This window comes from Taudactylus pleione, unplaced genomic scaffold (genome assembly GCF_031769625.1).
Source record: "Taudactylus pleione unplaced genomic scaffold, aTauple2 ptg000629l, whole genome shotgun sequence".
NCBI classification, from domain to species: domain Eukaryota; kingdom Metazoa; phylum Chordata; class Amphibia; order Anura; family Myobatrachidae; genus Taudactylus; species Taudactylus pleione.
Window position 1 is genome coordinate 3,026,769 of NW_028285031.1, and position 19,754 is coordinate 3,046,522.

Sequence of the window (19,754 nt, forward strand, 5' to 3'; positions counted from 1 at the left end):
AGGGCAATGGTCAGGTCTAAGTGGCGTAACAGGAGCTCTGGAGATCCCGCCACTAATAACAGGTCGTCCAAGTACGGCAACATGCGGACTCCCTGCAGCCGCAGAGAAGCCGCCATGACCGCCATCACCTTGGTGAAGACACATGGTGCTGTCGCCAGGCCAAAAGGTAACGCCCGAAACTGGAAGTGGTCGCTGCGGATTGCAAACCTGAGGAACTGTTGATGGCGCAAAAGAATAGGGACATGCAGGTAAGCGTCCTGTATGTCCAATGACACCATGTAGTCCCCCGGTTCCAGCGCCAGAATGATGAACCGTAGGGTCTCCATCCGAAACTTCGGTACCCGCAAAGACTTGTTGAGTGCTTTGAGGTTGAGAATCGGACGATACGACCCATTGGGTTTCTGTACCAAAAAAAGATTTGAATAGAAACCCTGGCCCCTCTGGGAGAATGGAACAGGCACTATAACTCCAGCCTGGAGCATAGTGTGCAATACCTTCCGCATTTCCGTAGCCTTGTTCCGGTCTGATGGTAGACCCGTGGTGAAGAATCGAGCCGGGGGTCTGTGCCGGAAGGAGAGGGCGTACCCGTGGGAGACCACCTCCAGAACCCAAGTGTCTGTCGTAGAGACCGACCAACACCGGGCGAACTGCAGCAGGCGGCCTCCCACCCTGGGATCCCCCAAAGGGAGGCCCGGACGGTCAGGCCGCAGGCTTGTCATCTGGCTTGGGGGCCGGACGTCTGGTACTCCATGCCTGCTTCCGGGGCTTGACCGATTTCCTAGGGCCAGCCTGACGAGGAAACGACTGTGGTTTGGGCCTGCCCTGGGCCCTAGATGACCGAAAGGACGATGGTCCAGAACCAGATGGAGCAGCGGCCGACGGAAAACAAGCCGATTTGGCTGCCGCCAGCGTGGCCACAATCTTATCCAGATCCGGACCGAAGAGAACTTCTCCGGTAAACGGCAAGGCTTCCAGAGCCTTCTTGGAATCCGCGTCCGCCTTCCAGGATCGCAGCCACAAGGTGCGACGAGCAGCTACCGCTGCTGAAGAAATTCTAGACACCAGAGTACTAATGTCTAGAGCCGCCTCGTTGATGTAAGTGGCCGAATCACGGAGATTGCCAATCAACTCCGCCTGTTCGGCCGGACAGTCGGAATCAAAAGAAGCCTCTAATGAATCCGCCCAGCGCTCCATCGCTCTGGCAACCCAGCAAATGGCCATAGCCGGCCGTGCTGCCCCCCCCCCCGCAAGGGAATAAGCGGGCTTCAGGCAGATTTCCACCTTGCGGTCTGTAGCATCCTTAAGGGAGGACATGGATGGCATCGGCAATGTGGCACTACGGACAAGACGGGTCACGTGAGAATCCACCTGTGGAGGGGATTCCCACTTTGCAAAATAATTATCCGCGAACGGATAAGCCACCGCCAGGCGTCTCTGCGGCTGGTATCTTTTGCCAGGCTGTTTCCACGCCTCCTCTAAATGGTCCACCAACTGACCCGAAAGAGGAAAGACTGTGGCATCGCCCTTCACATCTTTGAAAAAGGCATATTTACACTTAGCCGCTGGGGGAACTTCGTCCTCAATCACCAAGGCTGTGCGGACCGCCCGAATAAGTCCAGGAATATATACTTTGGACTTAGCATCAGCGTCCTTAGTATGGAGAGGTTCCTGATCGTAAGGATCCAGAATCTCCCCATCATCAGACGTCCCCTCGTCATCCTCATAAGGAGCGGACAGAGACGCCACCGGCCGTTTATGAGGCCGCATCACAGACTCCCCTTGCAATACATCCGACAAGTGCTGTACAGAACTCGTCAGGGAGTTAACCCACGCTGGCTCCTGAGAAACCGGGAGCGGGGAAATAGGGAGACTGTGGGGTACCACCAATTGTCGTGGGAAACCCTGCATGGGTGACGACAACACAGACTGCTGGGACAAACCCATCGGAGTAAACGCGGGCTGCGGAGCTAACTGGCCCACTAAAGCTGTTAGCGCCTGAGCGAAACAAGCCCAGGGCGGCTCCTGTACCGGTGCTGTAACCGTAAGAGGCCGCGCCATGGACAAACACTGCCGGCAAAGGCCCTCCGCGCTACCCTCCCCCTCCGCTAACTGTACTTTACACGTGGTACACTGTAGCCGGAGGGGAAAATCACTTTCAGACATGATGGCACCACGTATGTGACCCCTCTCACCAATTATATATTAAATAGGCGAGAGACCACCCTGCAGCACCGCACCGCAAGGGCTTAGCAGAAAGAACAGGGACAGTAATAAAGCTGACAGTTTAGAGAAGTAAAGTTACAGGCAGCGCTAGCACAGTCACATACAATGCAAAGAAAATCAATTCCTGCACTAACAGCGCTGATCACTCAACTACACAGACACAGGGCCTGGTAGGACACAGCGCTGCATACACAGACCTGACCACAGCGGAGGAGAGGTATGCGGGGGGACCCAGACCACGATGCTTCCGTCCAGTGCTTCCAGCAGCGTTCACCATGCGTTGGAGAAGATGGCCGCCGAGGAGCAGAGAGGAGGCTGGCCTGGGGGAGGAGCGCTGACACAGGGCCAGTCAGCACAGTGCAGAGAGGGCTGTGTGCAGCGGGGGAGGCGCCGGCTGTGAGACAGGGAAGGCGCGCTCCCCTGGCATGCATTTAACCCCTGGGACGCCACAGCGCTACCGCTCTGCTGCGGTCCGCTGTCCCAGGGGGTAGTGGAAGCGCAGGTTGGTCGCCTGGCATCACGCTGCAGCCAGTCCCCAGGGAGCCCCCTGCCTGGGGACTTAGGACCATGTGATCAGCGGGGACCCACCGCGGGACCCCGCTGCTTACCTCTGTCCCCCTTGAATCCGGCCATGGTCCGGAACATCTGGGGTCACCGCTAGCTGTGACCCCAGATGCCCACCAGCATCCCCGGATCAGTACCGGCGTTCTGGTACCGGCGGGGTGTAGGGAAGACAGCATGGACGTCAGGACTGACTGTCCATGCTGTTCATCCAGATGTGCAGCCACAGCTGCATGAAGAAAAAGCTTCAGGGGCTCTTCTAGCCCCCACTCCAACAGGTGCACCCGACTCCGGCCGGGCACCAAACTAAACTGAGGTGCCTTGGCTCGGGGGCGGGGTATAGGAGGGGGACCCAGTGCATCCTGGGAGGCTGAAAGCTTAACTCTTTGGTGCCCTGCGACTGACGTCACACCTATACCCAAGGTATCCTGTGGATACCCTATGGACCCTGAAGTAAAAATATTGTTCTTTTTTTTTCTGTCTTTGTGAATTGTGTGGGCTGTAGCCGCACTTGCATCCTCAAAGCAGCAGCGACAAGCGTGCGTCTGTCTGTTAAAGGGTGGTGACACCCTCAAAGTGTGCTACACAAACAATAAAAATATTCTTCTTTTTTTCTGTCTTTGTGAATTGTGTGGGCTGTAGCTGCACTTGCATCCTCAAAGCAGCAGCGACAAGCATGCGTCTGTCTGTTAAAGGGTGGTGACACCCTCAAAGTGTGCTACACAAACAATAAAAATTTTCTTCTTTTTTTTTCTGTCTTTGTGAATTGTGTGGGCTGTAGCTGCACTTGCATCCTCAAAGCAGCAGCGACAAGCGTGCGTCTCTGTCTGTTAAAGGGTGGTGACACCCTCAAAGTGTGCTACACAAACAATAAAAATATTCTTCTTTTTTCTGTCTTTGTGAATTGTGTGGGCTGTAGCCGCACTTGCATCCTCAAAGCAGCAGCGACAAGCGTGCGTCTGTCTGTTAAAGGATTACATCGGTGACAGCATCCAAGTAGGCATGTCAGACAGTCCGTACCTGTACTGGCAGGAAAAAGAAGCAATTTGGAGGTCCCTGTACAAACTGGCTCTATTTTACCTGAGTTGCCCCCCCTCCAGTGTGTACTCCGAAAGAGTGTTTAGTGCAGCCGGGAACCTTGTCAGCGAAAGGCGTAGGAGGTTGCTTCCACAAAATGTGGAGAAGATGATGTTCATAAAATGAATTATCAACTCTTCCAGGGAGACCAGCCTCCAGAACGTACAGAGGGACCTGTGGTTGTGGATTCCAGCGGGGACGAATTAATACTCTGTGAGGATGAGGATGTACACAACACTGAAGAGTGTGAGGAATCGGTGGATGAGGAGGATGAGGACGACATCTTGCCTCCGTAGAGCCAGTTTGTGCAGGGACAGATTAATTGCCAGCTTGTTTTGTGGGGGCCCAAACGAACCAATCATTTCAGCCACAATCGTGTGGCAGACCCTGGCGCTGAAATGTTTGGTTTGTTAAAGTGTGCATGTCCTGTTTATACAACATAAGGGTGGGTGGGAGGGAGGGCCCAAGGACAATTCCATCTTGCACCTCTTTTTTTTCTTTGCATTATGTATAGTTTGGGGCCTAGTTTTTCAAACTGCCATCCTGTCTGCCACTGCAGTGCCACTCCTAGATGGACCACGTGTTTGTGCCGCCCACTCGTATCTCTTAGCATAGTCATCCAGCTACCTCGATGCAACCTTTTGGACATAAAAACACTATTGTGAGGTGTGAGGTGTTCAGAATAGACTGGAAATGAGTGGAAATTAAGGTTATTGAGGTTAATAATAGCATAGGAGCAGAAAAACCCACAAATTCTGTGATTTTAGCTGTTTTTATGCTTTTTTTCAAAAAAATACAGATCCAAAACACAAAACCCAGAACCCAAAACACGGAAGGGTGGTTTTGGCAAAACCAATCCAGATCCAAAACACGAAGAAAGATCCAGATCCAAAACTAAAACACAAAACACGAAAAGTGGCCGGTGCACACCCCTAGTTTTAACACTTCTGGGCTGATAGAGTGGGCAGCCCAAGAATTGCGCTGAAGGCTAATGGGCGGAGCCCTGGCATATATGTCAGCCTGAAAACGGATTACATTTCGGATCCCAATTATTTACAGTAAATGGTCACAATATAACAGCCTTACTTATGGATTAGCTACATTGAACCATTCCTTCCTCTTGTTCATTATATAAGAGACTGCCTGATGTTTTAAAGTAGCGGTCATTTATAAGGCAAAACCAGGTTGATTTTGCCTTTTAAATGACTGCTACTTAAAAACATCAATCTCATGCGACACTCGCCGATGCCCGCAGTCCGCAGACTATGAAATATACCCCTTAATTTGCATGAAGACATTTTAATGGGCACGCAGTTATATAGTTGACGTTCACTATGTCAACATTCAGAATGTTGACAACAGTTTGACGACATGGTTAAAATGTCGACATCTAACATGTCAACATATGAAAAATGTCAACAGGAACAGAATAGAGAGTGAGAATGTTGACATCAGGGTTAAGGATACAATACAAATGAATTGTTGATGACATGCTGAAGGTGTCGACATTTTCTCTGTTGAATTAACAGCCATGTTGAAATGTCAATCACCTTTCCATGTAACCGTCGGGCCCCTGCTTTCCCCAACACTACCCTCTTTTTGTCCTCCCATCCCATAGAATGTAAGCTTTTGAGCCCAGTGCATTCTCTCCTTCGTAATCTCTACCTAATTCGGTTGTCTGAGCACTATACAGTAATTGTGCAAGTAGGCCTATGTATATTTGTAATATTATGTGCTTGTCTGTACCCATGCAAAGTGCTATACATACCTCCCCTATGTGCGGGGCTATGGACCCATTTTGCCGACATATAAATAAAAAGATATTTAAAAGCAAAACGACCATTTCACAGAGGTGCAACGTTCCGTGGATAACAATCTCCCGGCTACGCTTCTGCTTCACCACTCTGCGGCGTTTAGAAATTAAAATTTTGCTAAGTGAATAAAGGTTGGATGACAAGTCTATGAATAACGGTGAGGATGACAAGTGTCAATTAATACTGCCGTGTGGTGCGTTTGCCATAGGAACAGCGACGGTAACACTTCACACAAAGCAGCAGACATTTCATGGAGCAGTTTTGATTTGAACATTTCAGTCTTCCTATAATGAATCCCTTTACATAAATGTTACACAATGGCCCTCATTCAGAGCCGCTCGCTATTTGCGGTCGTTCATTCTAAAACAAGGGGTGGCTATTCAAAAGAACCGTTCGCTAATTGCCGTCTGTTCACGCCTCTAAGTCTGAACGAGCGAGCAAAACTTGCGGTTGTAATTTTGAAAAATAAGCCCCGCTCGCACCATACGTCATGTCCGCTATTTATTAGATTAATCGAGTACATCGAACATCATATGAACTGCTCGCTATTCTTGTGGCTGGTTTTTTCAACCGCTATTTTGCGAGCAGTTCTGAGTAAAAAAAAAACAAGTGACGTGGTCAATGACGCTGCTGGATTAATTATGCACTCCCTTAAAACGCCCGTTTTGACCTTTAAGCACGCCTGCGTTCGAATTCCACACCCCCGTTTTCAAGCACCTTCCCCTGTTACCACCCACATACGCCTCCGTCTGTCACTCAAAATAGCAGGCATTCGCTATATAGCGAACAAACGATTTTCACCCGCACTGACTGGTTCGCGCATGCGTATTAAAATCCGTACGCATGCGCAGATGTGCGAACATCGGTCAGAACGAACGAGCGGCCGCTTACGAGTGGCTCTGAATCAGGGCCAATGCCTTTTAGTAACAGAACCCATTTTAGGCTTAGTGGGAATGTAAAGCATATACTGTAGATCATGTCTGGGCACATCTAGGATGCAACAGGAAAGGTCATATTACAGAAACGAGACGCGGTCGGGCCTAATGTTCTCACATGACAACACAGCTGTTTGCGTGGACCTAGACAGAGTAAATCGCCAGCAGTTAATATTCAGCATAATAAACATCACACACGCCAGGAGTGTGACACAAACCTATGTGATGTGATTCCCGTGCTGTAGGAATTCGTCGTGGCTGCTTTACTTTTCGATTGCACGTATTGTTTTGTCTCCCCCCTTTTATACCGTGACAAACACAAACACATAGCAAGGAAGACTGATAAATAAATGACAGTGAGTGGGAGACTCCTGGCAGCTGTACACACCTTCTCCTCTCCTAGAGTGCTCTGCCACTGCAGCATGAGCCGGGTGCATAGAGCCCTGTTTTGATGTCAATAAGTATTATGTAGTATTAGAACATCCGTCTTACAAGTGATGTTAATGGAGGAAGAGAACATGATTACACCAGTAACGCATGCTGCCTGTAGATAAAACGCAGATGTTACATTTTTCACATGCTGAAATAACAGAAGTGCTGAACTGTACAAGTTCCCTCTGAGGTCTTGTTGCAACAGGAGAGTTTACTGGTAACTGTGTATACTGTAGCTGACATGGTTATATATATTGTAGCTGCACTTCACAGTGCAGAGTATAAGGACATAGATCTCATTACTATATGACAGACAGCAGATGATCGAAGCAGTAAAAGATGAGTTAGGTGCCATAGATTGTGCCCCTATAGAAACTGAACTATTCTCTGCAGGAACAGGTTTTACTTTTCTCTTTGTAAACATCCTGTCATGTCATCTGGTATACCTCAAAATATACCTCACACTACACCTCACACTACACCTCACACTACACCTCACACTACACCTCAAAATATACCTCACACTACACCTCACACTACACCTCACACTACACCTCACGCTACACCTCACACTATACCTCACACTATACCTCACACTACACCTCACACTACACCTCACACTACACCTCACACTACACCTCACACTACACCTCACACTACACCTCACACTACACCTCACACTACACCTCACACTACACCTCACACTATACCTCACACTATACCTCACACTACACCTCACACTACACCTCACACTATACCTCAAAATATACCTCACACTACACCTCACACTATACCTCACACTATACCTCACAAAAAAAACAAGCCCCATTTCCAAAGCCTGTCTTGAATGTCCCACCACATTTGATTAAGTTTATATCTACTTTCTAGTGAGCCTCACCCCTAGTGAGATCCACAGACCGACAGTCCCACCTGCACTACTGGCAGGCATGCTTCCTGTAAGGTATGTAAACAAAAATAAAACATTGAAGGATAGGTAAAGATTTATTACTTGTGCTATCCAGATTACAGATGTGTCCTTATACATATTTGCTGCAGTCACACTAAAAAGCCCCTCTCGGCTCGCCATATCCAGTGAGGTTCTGTGGGGGCGTCTTTTTTTTGCCGAAAAGGATGCACCAGCAGACTGTGCCGATTAATTTTATATGCGGAGTGGCTCTAGACTGCACACCCTAATAGCAATGAAAGGTGCTATCAAGCTGAGGTAATTTAATACTATAAACAGAAAAAGAAATTGCTGATGCACTATGCGATCATTACTGTCCAAATTGAAATGCATTTTGTAATTAAATATAATTTCTGGAGGTAGTTAGCACAGCGTCCAGGTCACCTCGTCGAGCAGGTCACATCCGGGGTGCAGGACACCCCAAAACCAGCCCAACCAAGGACCCCCCCCCCCAGGGCATCACACAAAGGAAAAGTGACATTGAAGTGTTATAAAGTATCAGGAGAGTGAAGGTAGCTAATGAGTGCTAAAATAGTAACAAAGGTAAAGAATTTTTTAAAATCCCGACACGAGGACAGCAGCATATCTCTAGCATATCACTAGCCGGCTGGTAAGTACCCTAACCCTCCCCTCTCCCAACCCTCCATTAGGGGTGCCTAACCCTAAAACTCCCAGGGCGGTGCATAAGCCCAAGCCAGGGGTGTCTAAACCTAACCCCCCCTTCCCGCGCCCCAAACTTCCTGGAGGGTGCCTAACCTACCCCTGGGGGTGCCTAATCCTCCCCCCTGGGGGGGACTAACCCTAACCTTCCCCCCCAAAACCTAACCCTAAACCCTCTAGAATCCCTAAACCTAACCCTCCAAAACAGCTAACGCTAAGGACGCCCCGGACTTACCTCGTTCGAGGTATCGTCCTTTGGCGTTCTGGCGTCGGGATTCAGATAGGCATCAGTATTTTGATGCCTATCTGAAGTCCCCCGTCGGGCTTCTCGTGTCGGCATATAGACCGGCGGCATTTAGTCCGCTGATCTATAAACTGCATCACCAAGTGTCACATATCAAATAAATCAGCACAGTCTACTGGTGCGTCCTAGATGCGTCGCATTGCAACTTAGATGCATTTTCAGCCAAAAAAAGACGCCCAACGCTAGCAGAGTAGCACGGGACCTGTCGGCTCACTCACGCCAAGTCGAGCTGCGTGGTGTATTGAGGCTAGATGAGAGAGGACACATCTCTAATTCTGGCAGCACATTGTGGCGGCATATTTCAGGAAAGAATAAGGTTTATAGATCAGGGTGATACAGCAGCAGCCACGGGCTAGGATGAGCGGATAATACATGCACTGTAACGAACTATAATGAGAAAATAGTGTTCATCTCTATTCGATTAATTCAATAATAACTTATGAAACTGACTTCCTTCGCTTTCTGAAGGTAACAGGTGCTCTTTGGTGTTCAGATCTAGATCCAGCTCTGAGAACGCTGACAAGGAGTGTGAGACTGTGTTCGTGTCTGGTCTTTTGTTTCTTGAAACCTGACCAGTGATCTGAAAACTGAACAAGATTCTCCAAAACCAGACTATCCCGGAGAAAACTGGTGGTTAGCATAACTGCGCCCAAGTGTAATCCGCTCTGAAGGGGGCGGCTCGCGTGCTTATTCATCATTTACTATAGAACTGGAATTATTCCAAAAAACAGTGGAGAGTGATGACACAGGGCAGAAGCAAGCAGCCATTTTTAGTCTCTGAGACATATTTGGAGACTATTCATTTAAAGGAGCCCCAATACAAAGAAAAGGTGTTAAAAAGTGCTATTAGGGTAAAATTTACTAAAGGAAAAGAGGTCTTTCTATAATCTTTGAAGCTATGCAATACATGTCAATATTACAGAAGCCTAAGTGGGGAGAGCAGTGTGTGCACGGCCGCAGAGAGGGTGGGTTCTTATCACATTGGGAATGGGGACAGGTCACACCATTGACATTTGTATCACTCCCCTCACATTTGTTTCACGTTTCTAAACCTCACCCCCACACCTGTAGAAAATATTTGCACTTGCCCCGCTTCCCTGTATCACATGTCCCTCCCCTCCCGCAGGCCTTCTGTGGTTAAGCGCAAGATGGCTGTCAGGCAGCATCAGCTACACTCAAGGCCTCTACAAATAGACGATTTCATAAACCTTTTAGCTGATTCTGATGCATCGGAACGACAAATTGCTAAAATTCTCCAGTATGTATGCACTACATTGCGTAGTGCGCGTTCCCGTGGGGTCATCAGCCGAATCGCCTGATCTTTTGTACACGCAGTCAAATCAGGCAATGCGGCTGACAATCCCATACAGCGCTCTGGGCGGGGGCCGGCATATCAGGCGGCTGGACACTGGATCGCCCAGTGTGTACGGACCGCCTGATATGTCAGCCCATTGACAGGAGGGTCGTATCGCTGGGCACAAACGTCGTTTAGTGTGTACCCAGTTTAAGAGTCTCTCACAAGATTATGCTTCCCAAGCACAGTAACAGTCTGGCAGTAAATCAAACTGCAGCGATCTCATCCTGAGCCATGGACAGCCTATCTGACCTCACAGTCCCCACCTGCACAGTGCGACCTGGTCTAATGTGGACCATCACAGTTACCCACTCTGTAGGCTTTCCCTCCCCGGGTCCTACTGATTGCAAATTCCTGCAGGCCGTACATTTGAAATGGTGTTTTTCTTCGTGGACAGCATAGTACAACTCACATCACCATAATAACAGTGAATTGCTTTGCGTTAGACATACACAACCTCTATTAACTTATTTTTGATCTATTTTGTTAGTGCTCATTTAAAAGCACAACTAACGCATAGATGGGACTAAAAGAAAAAAAAAAGGCAAAAAGTAGTATAAAAGCCATTAAAAACAAACTGATCTGTAAATGAACATTAGAAGGAGTTAACAGGTTTAACTGCTAGTTGGGGATAGGGAATGCAGGCAGCTGTCAATGTCATTCAACTCTTCCTGCATATTTCATATATTTTAGCTAGCCCAGAGTTTTGATCAATCATTAACTTCTCCCCAAGGTCTCGTCTGTAGAAGCTGACGATTTTGTGTCTGCCTCTAGCTTCAAACTTTGTGCCCAGAGCGAGTCCAGCGATCACAATCATAAGACTATTCATGGCACATTCATTTAAAAAACGCATGTATATGCATATATCTGCCTGTTGTCATCTACTGAATGTTACTTTATTATTTTTAAAGATAGCTATCCCCCGAACACAGAGTATAATTATTATACATTTTGGCAAGGATATAAACAGCAGGATACTGATTTACAGTGGCGAAACTCCCAGAGACAATGGAATCATTTGCCGCCGGGCTCCAGCCCTTAAGGGGGCACCTGGCTCCATTGTCCCCCGGGCCGATCCGGGCACTGCTATGGAGATGGAGTGCCGCTGATCGGCGCTCCACCTCCAGTGGCGTCAATACGGGGGGTGCGATCGCAACCCCTATTTGCCGGGTTTTACCAGCGGGCACCCGGCTCCTTCTTTCCCCCCGGCGGTAGCCGGAGGAACGGAGCTCAGTGAGCTACGGTTCCGGGTCCCGCAATGTACTATGGGAGTGACGTCATGATGTCACTCCCATAGTTCCGAGGAGCGGGCGCCGGTGACTGAAGGCAGCAGCACTGGAGCGGGGGTTTCAGGTAAGTATTGTTTGTTTGTTTTTTGTATGTGTGTGCGCTCGCGGGGGGTGGCTCACTACAGGGGGTATTATTGGTGGCTCACTACAGGGGGCATTGTTGGGGGCTCACTACAGGGGGGCTTTACAGGGGGCTCACTACAGGGGGCATTACGGGGGCTTACTACAGGGGGCATTACTGTGGGCTTTCTACAGGGGGAATTACTGGGGGCACTACAGGCGGATTACTACTGGGAGCACTACAGAGGGCTTACTACTGGGAGCACTACAGGGGGCTTACTACTGGGGGCACTACAGGGGCCCTTACTACTGGGGCACTGCAAAGGGGGACCACTACTGGAGGTACTGCACAGGGGGACTACTACTGGGGGGCACTACATAGGCAGCACTGCATAGGGGGACCTCTACAGAGGGCACTGCACAGGGGGAACACTACTGGGGGAACTGCATAGGGGGCGGCAGCTGGGGCTGGCATAGGTGCTAGGGGGTAGGTACATTTTAATTTGGGGGGGGCACCAACATTTATCTTGCCTCTGGGCACCTGGGATGAACTTATGCCACTGCTGATTTAGGCCAATCAAATATTTCGCATTATGCTGATAAAAATAAAACAAAAATCATTAGCTGTTCATTATAAAGCATATTGTACCAAAAAAACGCCAAGTTATTATTTTATGTTTATACTCAGAAGCCCTGTTTGGCCTTTTACATAATTTTTTCCCCACAAAGCGGCGTCTATAAGTGAATGCAGCAAGATTGCCTCCTGATACAGGAGGAAGAAGTGGGTGATCTGATGGTAAATCCTGGGACGCTCCGGCAGGGAGTACATCAATATGCATTTGCAGATATGACACTCTTTCTGGAGCAATTACATTCCTCTGCTGCTGTCTCACGCATAAGATATTCTCTGACAAGCAGAGGCACCAATTCTTCCTGCTCCTAAGATACAGGAGTACACTATTATTAGATTTATCTGACAATAGATTGCTTTTATATATTGGACCAGGGAGTGCACCCACATTTTAGAGAATAAATCAAGATTAAATATTGTCACTCTAAGGGCTCCATTCAGACCCGCTTGCTAGATGCAAGTCAGGCAATCGCACGGCAAAACATTAGCACACCCACTATGTCTTGGCGTGCGATCACTTTGTGTATGCAGACGCCCACCAGCCATTCATACGACGCCCACTTGTGCACGTCATCTCTTGGAAGTGCATGAAACCAATGCTACATCGAGCACCATCGGATGTGCTCGCAGCGCTTGAGGTACACTGTACCCTGCCGCAAGCAGTGAGTGCTTCCCGATCCTTCGCAGTGGTTCACACACGTGCATTGCGATGCATATGCAGATTGCAAATATTGGCCAGCTACGAACAAACGCATCCTAGCGAGTGAGTCTGAAGTAGCTCCTAAATACGCTGCTAACATACAGGCATAAAAGTGTACATATAAACACACAGGCACCCCAGTGTACATACATACACACATACCCTAGTGTACATATACACACACTGGCACACTAGTTGATATATACACACACTCAACCTAACATACACGCACTCTCTCAACTTCACACACACACACACAAAATTTCACACACACATACCCTAGTGCAGGGCTCGACAAATCCCGGGGGCCAGGTCGCCATGGCTACCAGATTTTGCAGTGAGGGAGGAAGCAGATCCTCATCAGCCCCCGTGGAGATTTGTGCCTATAGTATTGCAGTGTTCCTATCATGCACAGGAGTGTCGCCTGCGGTGACTGCGGTGCCTCTGTCCATCCCGGCTTGTGCTGACTCCTCCTCTCCATCCTAGCCTGCTCTGATCCCTGCTTTCTGCCCAGTCTACACTGATCCTCCTGTACGTCCCGGCTGTCTAGTCTACTCTCTCCGGCTGCATAGAGCTCTCCGGTAGTAGGGTCTATGCGTGGCCAGGGATTGTAGAGCAGCTTCAGAGGGATAGTGGTGTGACCACGAGGGGAGGGGGTTTGTTGTACTTTCTGGCACCATTATTTTATGTGAAATGTGGTCCGTTAATGTGTGGGGGTGGAGCAGGGGAGCTGTGACCATTTTGTGGACTAGTATAGTGAGTATAACAGTTATATAACACACAGAGCTGTGCTCCTCACTTACTCATGTAATTTTTTGGGGGAGGACGGTGGTCAGGCTCCTACACTTTCATCTGGGCTCCTAGATTTTAGAAAAATGTGTCAAACCCTGCTCTAGTGGACGGGAGCAGTATGAATGACCGCCGACTGTAAGGCCGGCAGTTCAAATCCTGATGCCGGCAAACCAGCAGCAGTGGAAATCCCGACATGGGATTTAGGCAAGTATTACTAACCCCCCCCCCCCCTTCCCCGCAGCCTAAACCTAAGTCTCCCAGGGGAAGGTGCCTAACCCTAAGCCCTCCTTCCCCTAGCCTAACCCTAACCCTCCCGGGGGTGTCTAACACGAAGTCCCCCCGGGAGACCCTTGCCTAACCCCCCCCCCCCACGGCTGTCCGTGCCCGCCGCCCAGCTTATCTTCGATCGGCATGCCAGGCGTCGGGCTCCCGGCGTAGGTATAATGACAGGCATCGGGATTTCGATGCCTGTTAGTAGTCCCCTGCTGGGATTTGACAATCGGGAAGCCGACAGTAGGCATTTCGACTGTCAGCTTCCTGACCGCATTGCCTAGTGGACAAATACACACATACTCAACCTAACATACACGCACTCTCTCAACTTCACACACACACACTAGGGCACATATACATAGAGACTCAACCTACCATACACGCACTCTCTCAACTTCACACACACACCTTAGTGGACATATACATAGACACTCAACCTAACCTACACGCAATCGCTCAACTTCACACACAGGCCTTCAAATCACATACACCCTACCGGACATATACACACACTTACCCAACTTCACACACAAAGCCACTCAACTTCACACACACACACCCAGGCACCCAATTCCACACACACACACACACACACCCACACACAACTTCATACACAACCTAGTGGACATATACACACACTGACTCAACTTCACACACAAAGGCAATCAACTCCACACACACACACACGCACCGGAATGCAACTTCAAATATACACTGACACTCAACACACCTACACAAACAACTTCACACACACATATATATATATATATATATATATATATATATATATAGACAGTCAGGTGCATATATATTGGGACATTGACAGAATTTTCATATTTTGGCCTCTATTCACCACCACAATGGCTTTGAAATGAAACAAACAAGATGTGCTTTAACTGCAGACTTTCAGATTTAATTTGAGGGTAATTATATCCAAATCAGGTGAACGGTGTAGGAATTACAACGGTTTCTATATGTGCCTCCCACTTTTTAAGGGGCCAAAAGTAATGGGACTATCAACTCAAAAGCTATTTCATGGACAGGTGTGGGCTATTCCCTCGTTATTTCATTATCAATTAAGCAGGTAAAAGGTCTGGAGTTGAGTCTAGGTGTGACATTTGCATTTGGAATCAGTTGCTGTCGACTCTCAATATGAGATCCAAAAAGCTGTCACTATCAGTGAAGCAAGCCATCATTAGGCTGAAAATCAAAACAAACCCGTCAGAGAGATAGCAAAAACATTAGGTGTGGCCAAATCAACTGTTTGGAACATTCTTAAAAAGAAAGAACGCACCGGAGAGCTCAGCAACACCAAAAGACCACGGAAAACAACTGTGGTGGATGACAGAAGAATTATTTCCCTGGTGAAGAAAAACCCCTTCACAACAGTTGGCCAAATCAAGAACACTCTCCAGGAGGTAGGTGTATATGTGTCAAAGTCAACAATCAAGAGAAGACTTCACAAGAGTAAATATAGAGGGTTCACCACAACATGTAAACCATTGGTGAGCCTCAAAAACAGGAAGACCAGATTTGAGTTTGCCAAACAACATCTAAAAAAGCCATTACAGTTCTGGAACAACATTCTATGGACAGATAAGACAAATATCAACTTGTACCAGAGTGATGGGAAGAGAATAGTATGGAGAAGGAAAGGAACTGCTCATGATCCAAAACATACCACCTCATCAGTGAAGCATGGTGGTGGTAGTGCCATGGCGTGGGCATGTATGGCTGCCAATGGAACTGGTTCCCTTGTATTTATTGATGATGTGACTACTGACAAAAGCAGCAGAATGAATTCTGAAGTGTTTTGGGCAATATTATATGCTCATATTCAGTCAAATGCTTCAGAACTCATTGGACGGCGCTTCACAGTGCAGATGGACAATGACCCGAAGCAAACTGCAAAAGCAACCAAAGAGTTTTTTAAGGCTAAAAAGTGGAATGTTATGCAATGGCCAAGTCAATCCCCTGACCTGAATCCGATTGAGCATGCATTTCACTTGATGAAGACAAAACTGAAGGGAAAATGCCCCAAGAACAAGCAGGAGCTGAAGACATTTGCAGTAGAGGCCTAGCAGAGCATCACCAGGGATGAAACCCAGCGTCTGGTGATGTCTATGCGTTCCAGACTTCAGGCTGTAATTGCCTGCAAAGGATTTGCAACAAAGTATTAAAAAGTGAAAGTTAGATTTAGGATTGTTTAGTTTGTCCCATTACTTTTGGCCCCTTAAAAAGTGGGAGGCACATATAGAAACCGTTGTAATTCCTACAACGTTCACCTGATTTGGATGTAATTGCCTTCAAATTTGCGCACCCAACTTTACACATATATTACACACATCTTCTCAAATACAAATATATACGTACAACTGCTCACACATATATACAAACACAGGAAGCCTAGTCTCTTGTTACTATCTAGCTTTAAGAAGAAATGGCCAGCCCTCATTATGGCCAACTACTGTACATGTGTGGCCAAATTAGAACGTGGACACCAAGTGAAACAACAAACTATCACAGCAATCGGTAATGGGCCCCATACATCTGCGATGGATTGCCGCGATCCTACAACCCGGCATCGCAGGATCGCAGAAATCCAACATGTTGGATTTTGCCGATTTGCCGATCACGATCAAAAAATAATTGCGATCGTCAAATCGGGGAAATTGAACATGTCAATGCCAGCGATCAAGCGACGGATTGCTGAACATCGATGGTGGGCGTTCGGAAATTTCCGATCGTATCCCTGCATCGTGACGATCCGTCGCAGATGTATGGGCACCTTAAGACATGTATGGGAAGAAATGTGATCATTCTAGTCATTTGTCTCAATGATCCACCAAGACCTGCAGCCAAATCCATTTCACAGCTGCTCTTTCAGCGATGGGTCCAGATCTGGCCATGTGGGCAGCTTTAGCAAAGTACTGCTGATTACAGTAAGAAGCGCTAAGGCAGGGTCTATGGCAGTAAGCTGGACTGAACCTTCATGCAACATGGTGCCTAAGCGCAGAATTCATGATTGTAAAATTAGTGCGGTTATACTAATATTTAATAAGAAAACTCTTTGCATCTCTGGCCTCACACAAATGACAGCAACACTCCCACACAAATAATAAAAGTTAGCCTACTTCCAATCCAACAAACTTCAAAGTCCCATTTTATTCAGCCACTCAGAGATAACTACGAAGATTTGTAATGTAATATTTTCCAGTGTACAATAACCCAATTTATGAATGTGGTATTTACGGAAGTACCTCCAATTCATTTCATTCATTACAACCATGATCTGCTGGCAAAGTGTGTCTTTACCTGCATGAGTCATGCTCACGGCGTCCTCATTGGAATTATTGTTGTAGATGACCACAGCGGTGGCGTTGTGGGACGCGGCTCTAAGGATCTTCTCTTTGAAGGTGCAGTTCCCGCGCTGTAGAAGTGCAATCCAGTGCTTGGTGTTGGCTGGCACGGGGAAACGAATGTGAGAGTCACAGCCCTGTCTGTCTGGACCTACAGAAAGGAGAAAAAAAATGGGCATAAATAATCTCAGAAAATCCAAACTTGTGTTAATAAAGTCTTCACAATGAATCCCAGAGGTAGAAGAACAACCCCTTAAAGCCTCACCAAGTTCCCCTCACAAAAAAAACCATAACTGGACTTCTGATCACCTGAAAAACACATGCATTCTCCTCATACATAAACACACAGGAATTAACATATGTTGCATACATATTTATATCACATACCTACTACCAAACAGGGCAGGGAACCAGTTCAGTACTGTTATACCACCAATGGAAACGTGGTGAGATGCTGGAACTAGAGTGTCCATATATCACCCAAACACCAAAAAAAAAACCTATTTCACAAGATGAGGGGGAAAACACACCAATACTAATATATGCAAACATAACACTAGTACTTTAGCTTCATGCTTGCAAACACTATGTAACTTCTGTGACTTAGGGTAAAATTTACTAAGCGGCGGTTTGACGGCGGTTTCCATTCTATTCTAAACCCGGGTGGTTTGGTGGCGGTTTTTATTCTATTCTAAACCCCGGGGGTTTGGTGGTGGTTCTGCAGTGGTTTCTAAATGACAGCCCTGTTCTATTCTATTCTAAAATGTGTTTTGATGGCAGTTTTGCAGCGGTTTTGGCCTTAGTAAATCTGCAGAAAGCAAAACCGCCACCAAAGGGCTGTCTCATAGGTCTTGGGACCCACAGATGAAGAACGCCATTGTGTTAGTTTTTGTCAAATGGTTACCGCAGCATTAAGGCGCAGGTCATGGGATTGCGAGATCTTCATTTAAGGGAGCACATGGCGTAAATCGCAAACAAAGCATGTCCGATCTCTCTCTATAGCCTTGCAGTGGCAGAATCACTGGCCCACTGTGACTACACCTTCTGTTACCTAGGAGCTTACAAGCCTGACACTCAGACATCAGTCCTGCAAGATACAGAAGCACCAAGCTCCTAAATATATTTCTAAAGATGACCAGATAGAAAGGTTCAAAAACTAGACTGCTTCAGTAATGAAATTAATACAAATGTATATAAGCAATACACAAAATTTTATATATGTTACAGTCCAATGGCAGCTTTAAACATTCAGTATTTATTCCGATCTCATTATACTTCAGCTGTCTGTCTTTCTGCTGCTCTGTCTGTTATTGCGGAGTGCAGCTGGGCTTGCTACACAGGAGCACCTGCACAGCAATCTAACCATAATTGCTACTAACCTGCAGAACATCTGCATTCCCACGCGGGGACGTTGTACTCCCTATAGCTTTAGGCTGCCAGCACACAGCTGCTCTATCCCACAACTCTAGGCAAGCGCAACATCCTACATAGAAACCCTAATATCTCGTCCCAATATCGGCTGGATCATAGGGGTGAGCATCAGTAATCCCATGGGCTGGAGATTTTTCTGCATACATTTTCTTTTTATTATTATTAACAGCCAAAGACATTTTATATGAGAAAATATATGGTTATAAACTTTAGTCTTTGCTTTGTCATTTTGCTATATGAAATGTTGGCCTGTAATGACTAGCCGTACAAATACAAACTATAGAATAACAGTCGTAAGTGACAACCAATTAATTCTTATGTTGGATTCTCTTGGAAGTCTCATTAGCGATCTGACTAAAGCAACATTTCTCCGAGGCTAGAAAGAAATATAAAAATTGTGCTTTATATAAATAAACACTTCACCACGTATAATGAAGCCCTTTGTTCTGCCACACATTCACTGCCTTAGAGAGAAAGCAACAAAATAACTAAAACTCACTATACAATGACATGCTGATTTGGTGACCGAGAAGAAAGAACCCCCCCCTCCCCTCTCCTGTAGCGCATCCTTTGGTAGTGATTAAAGGGAATTGAATGTTGTGGGCAGCAGTGATTAAAAAGCTGAATTATTTCACTATTTGATGTACAGATATTCAATGAACTGTCAAATGACTAGACAGCCACCTAGGAAATAACGGGTATTTGAGATTCAGACAACAGGCGACTTCACAGAATAAAAAGTAACTGGAATTTCACCACAAAAGCCAAAAGGTGTATTGTAGCACAAAGAGAAATGCTTTAGTTTCATTTAATGTTCAAAAGGAACAAGCATAATCTATATCACAGATGTATTATTATATTGTACTATGATATTAAAAAGTGGAAATAAGGAGAG

At 47.0% G+C, this 19,754-nt stretch overlaps 1 protein-coding gene across 3 annotated transcripts in view; it reads right to left on the reverse strand.

Annotated features, from left to right (window-relative positions):
• Nucleotides 1-19,754, reverse strand: part of RNF130 (ring finger protein 130) — a 244,287-nt gene that overhangs the window by 139,796 nt on the left and 84,737 nt on the right. For all 3 annotated transcript variants that reach the window (XM_088454758.1, XM_088454759.1, XM_088454757.1), the window contains exon 2: nt 17,385-17,579. In XM_088454758.1, the coding sequence (XP_088310884.1) occupies nt 17,385-17,579 (195 nt within the window). The remainder of the gene's footprint in view (nt 1-17,384; nt 17,580-19,754) is intronic.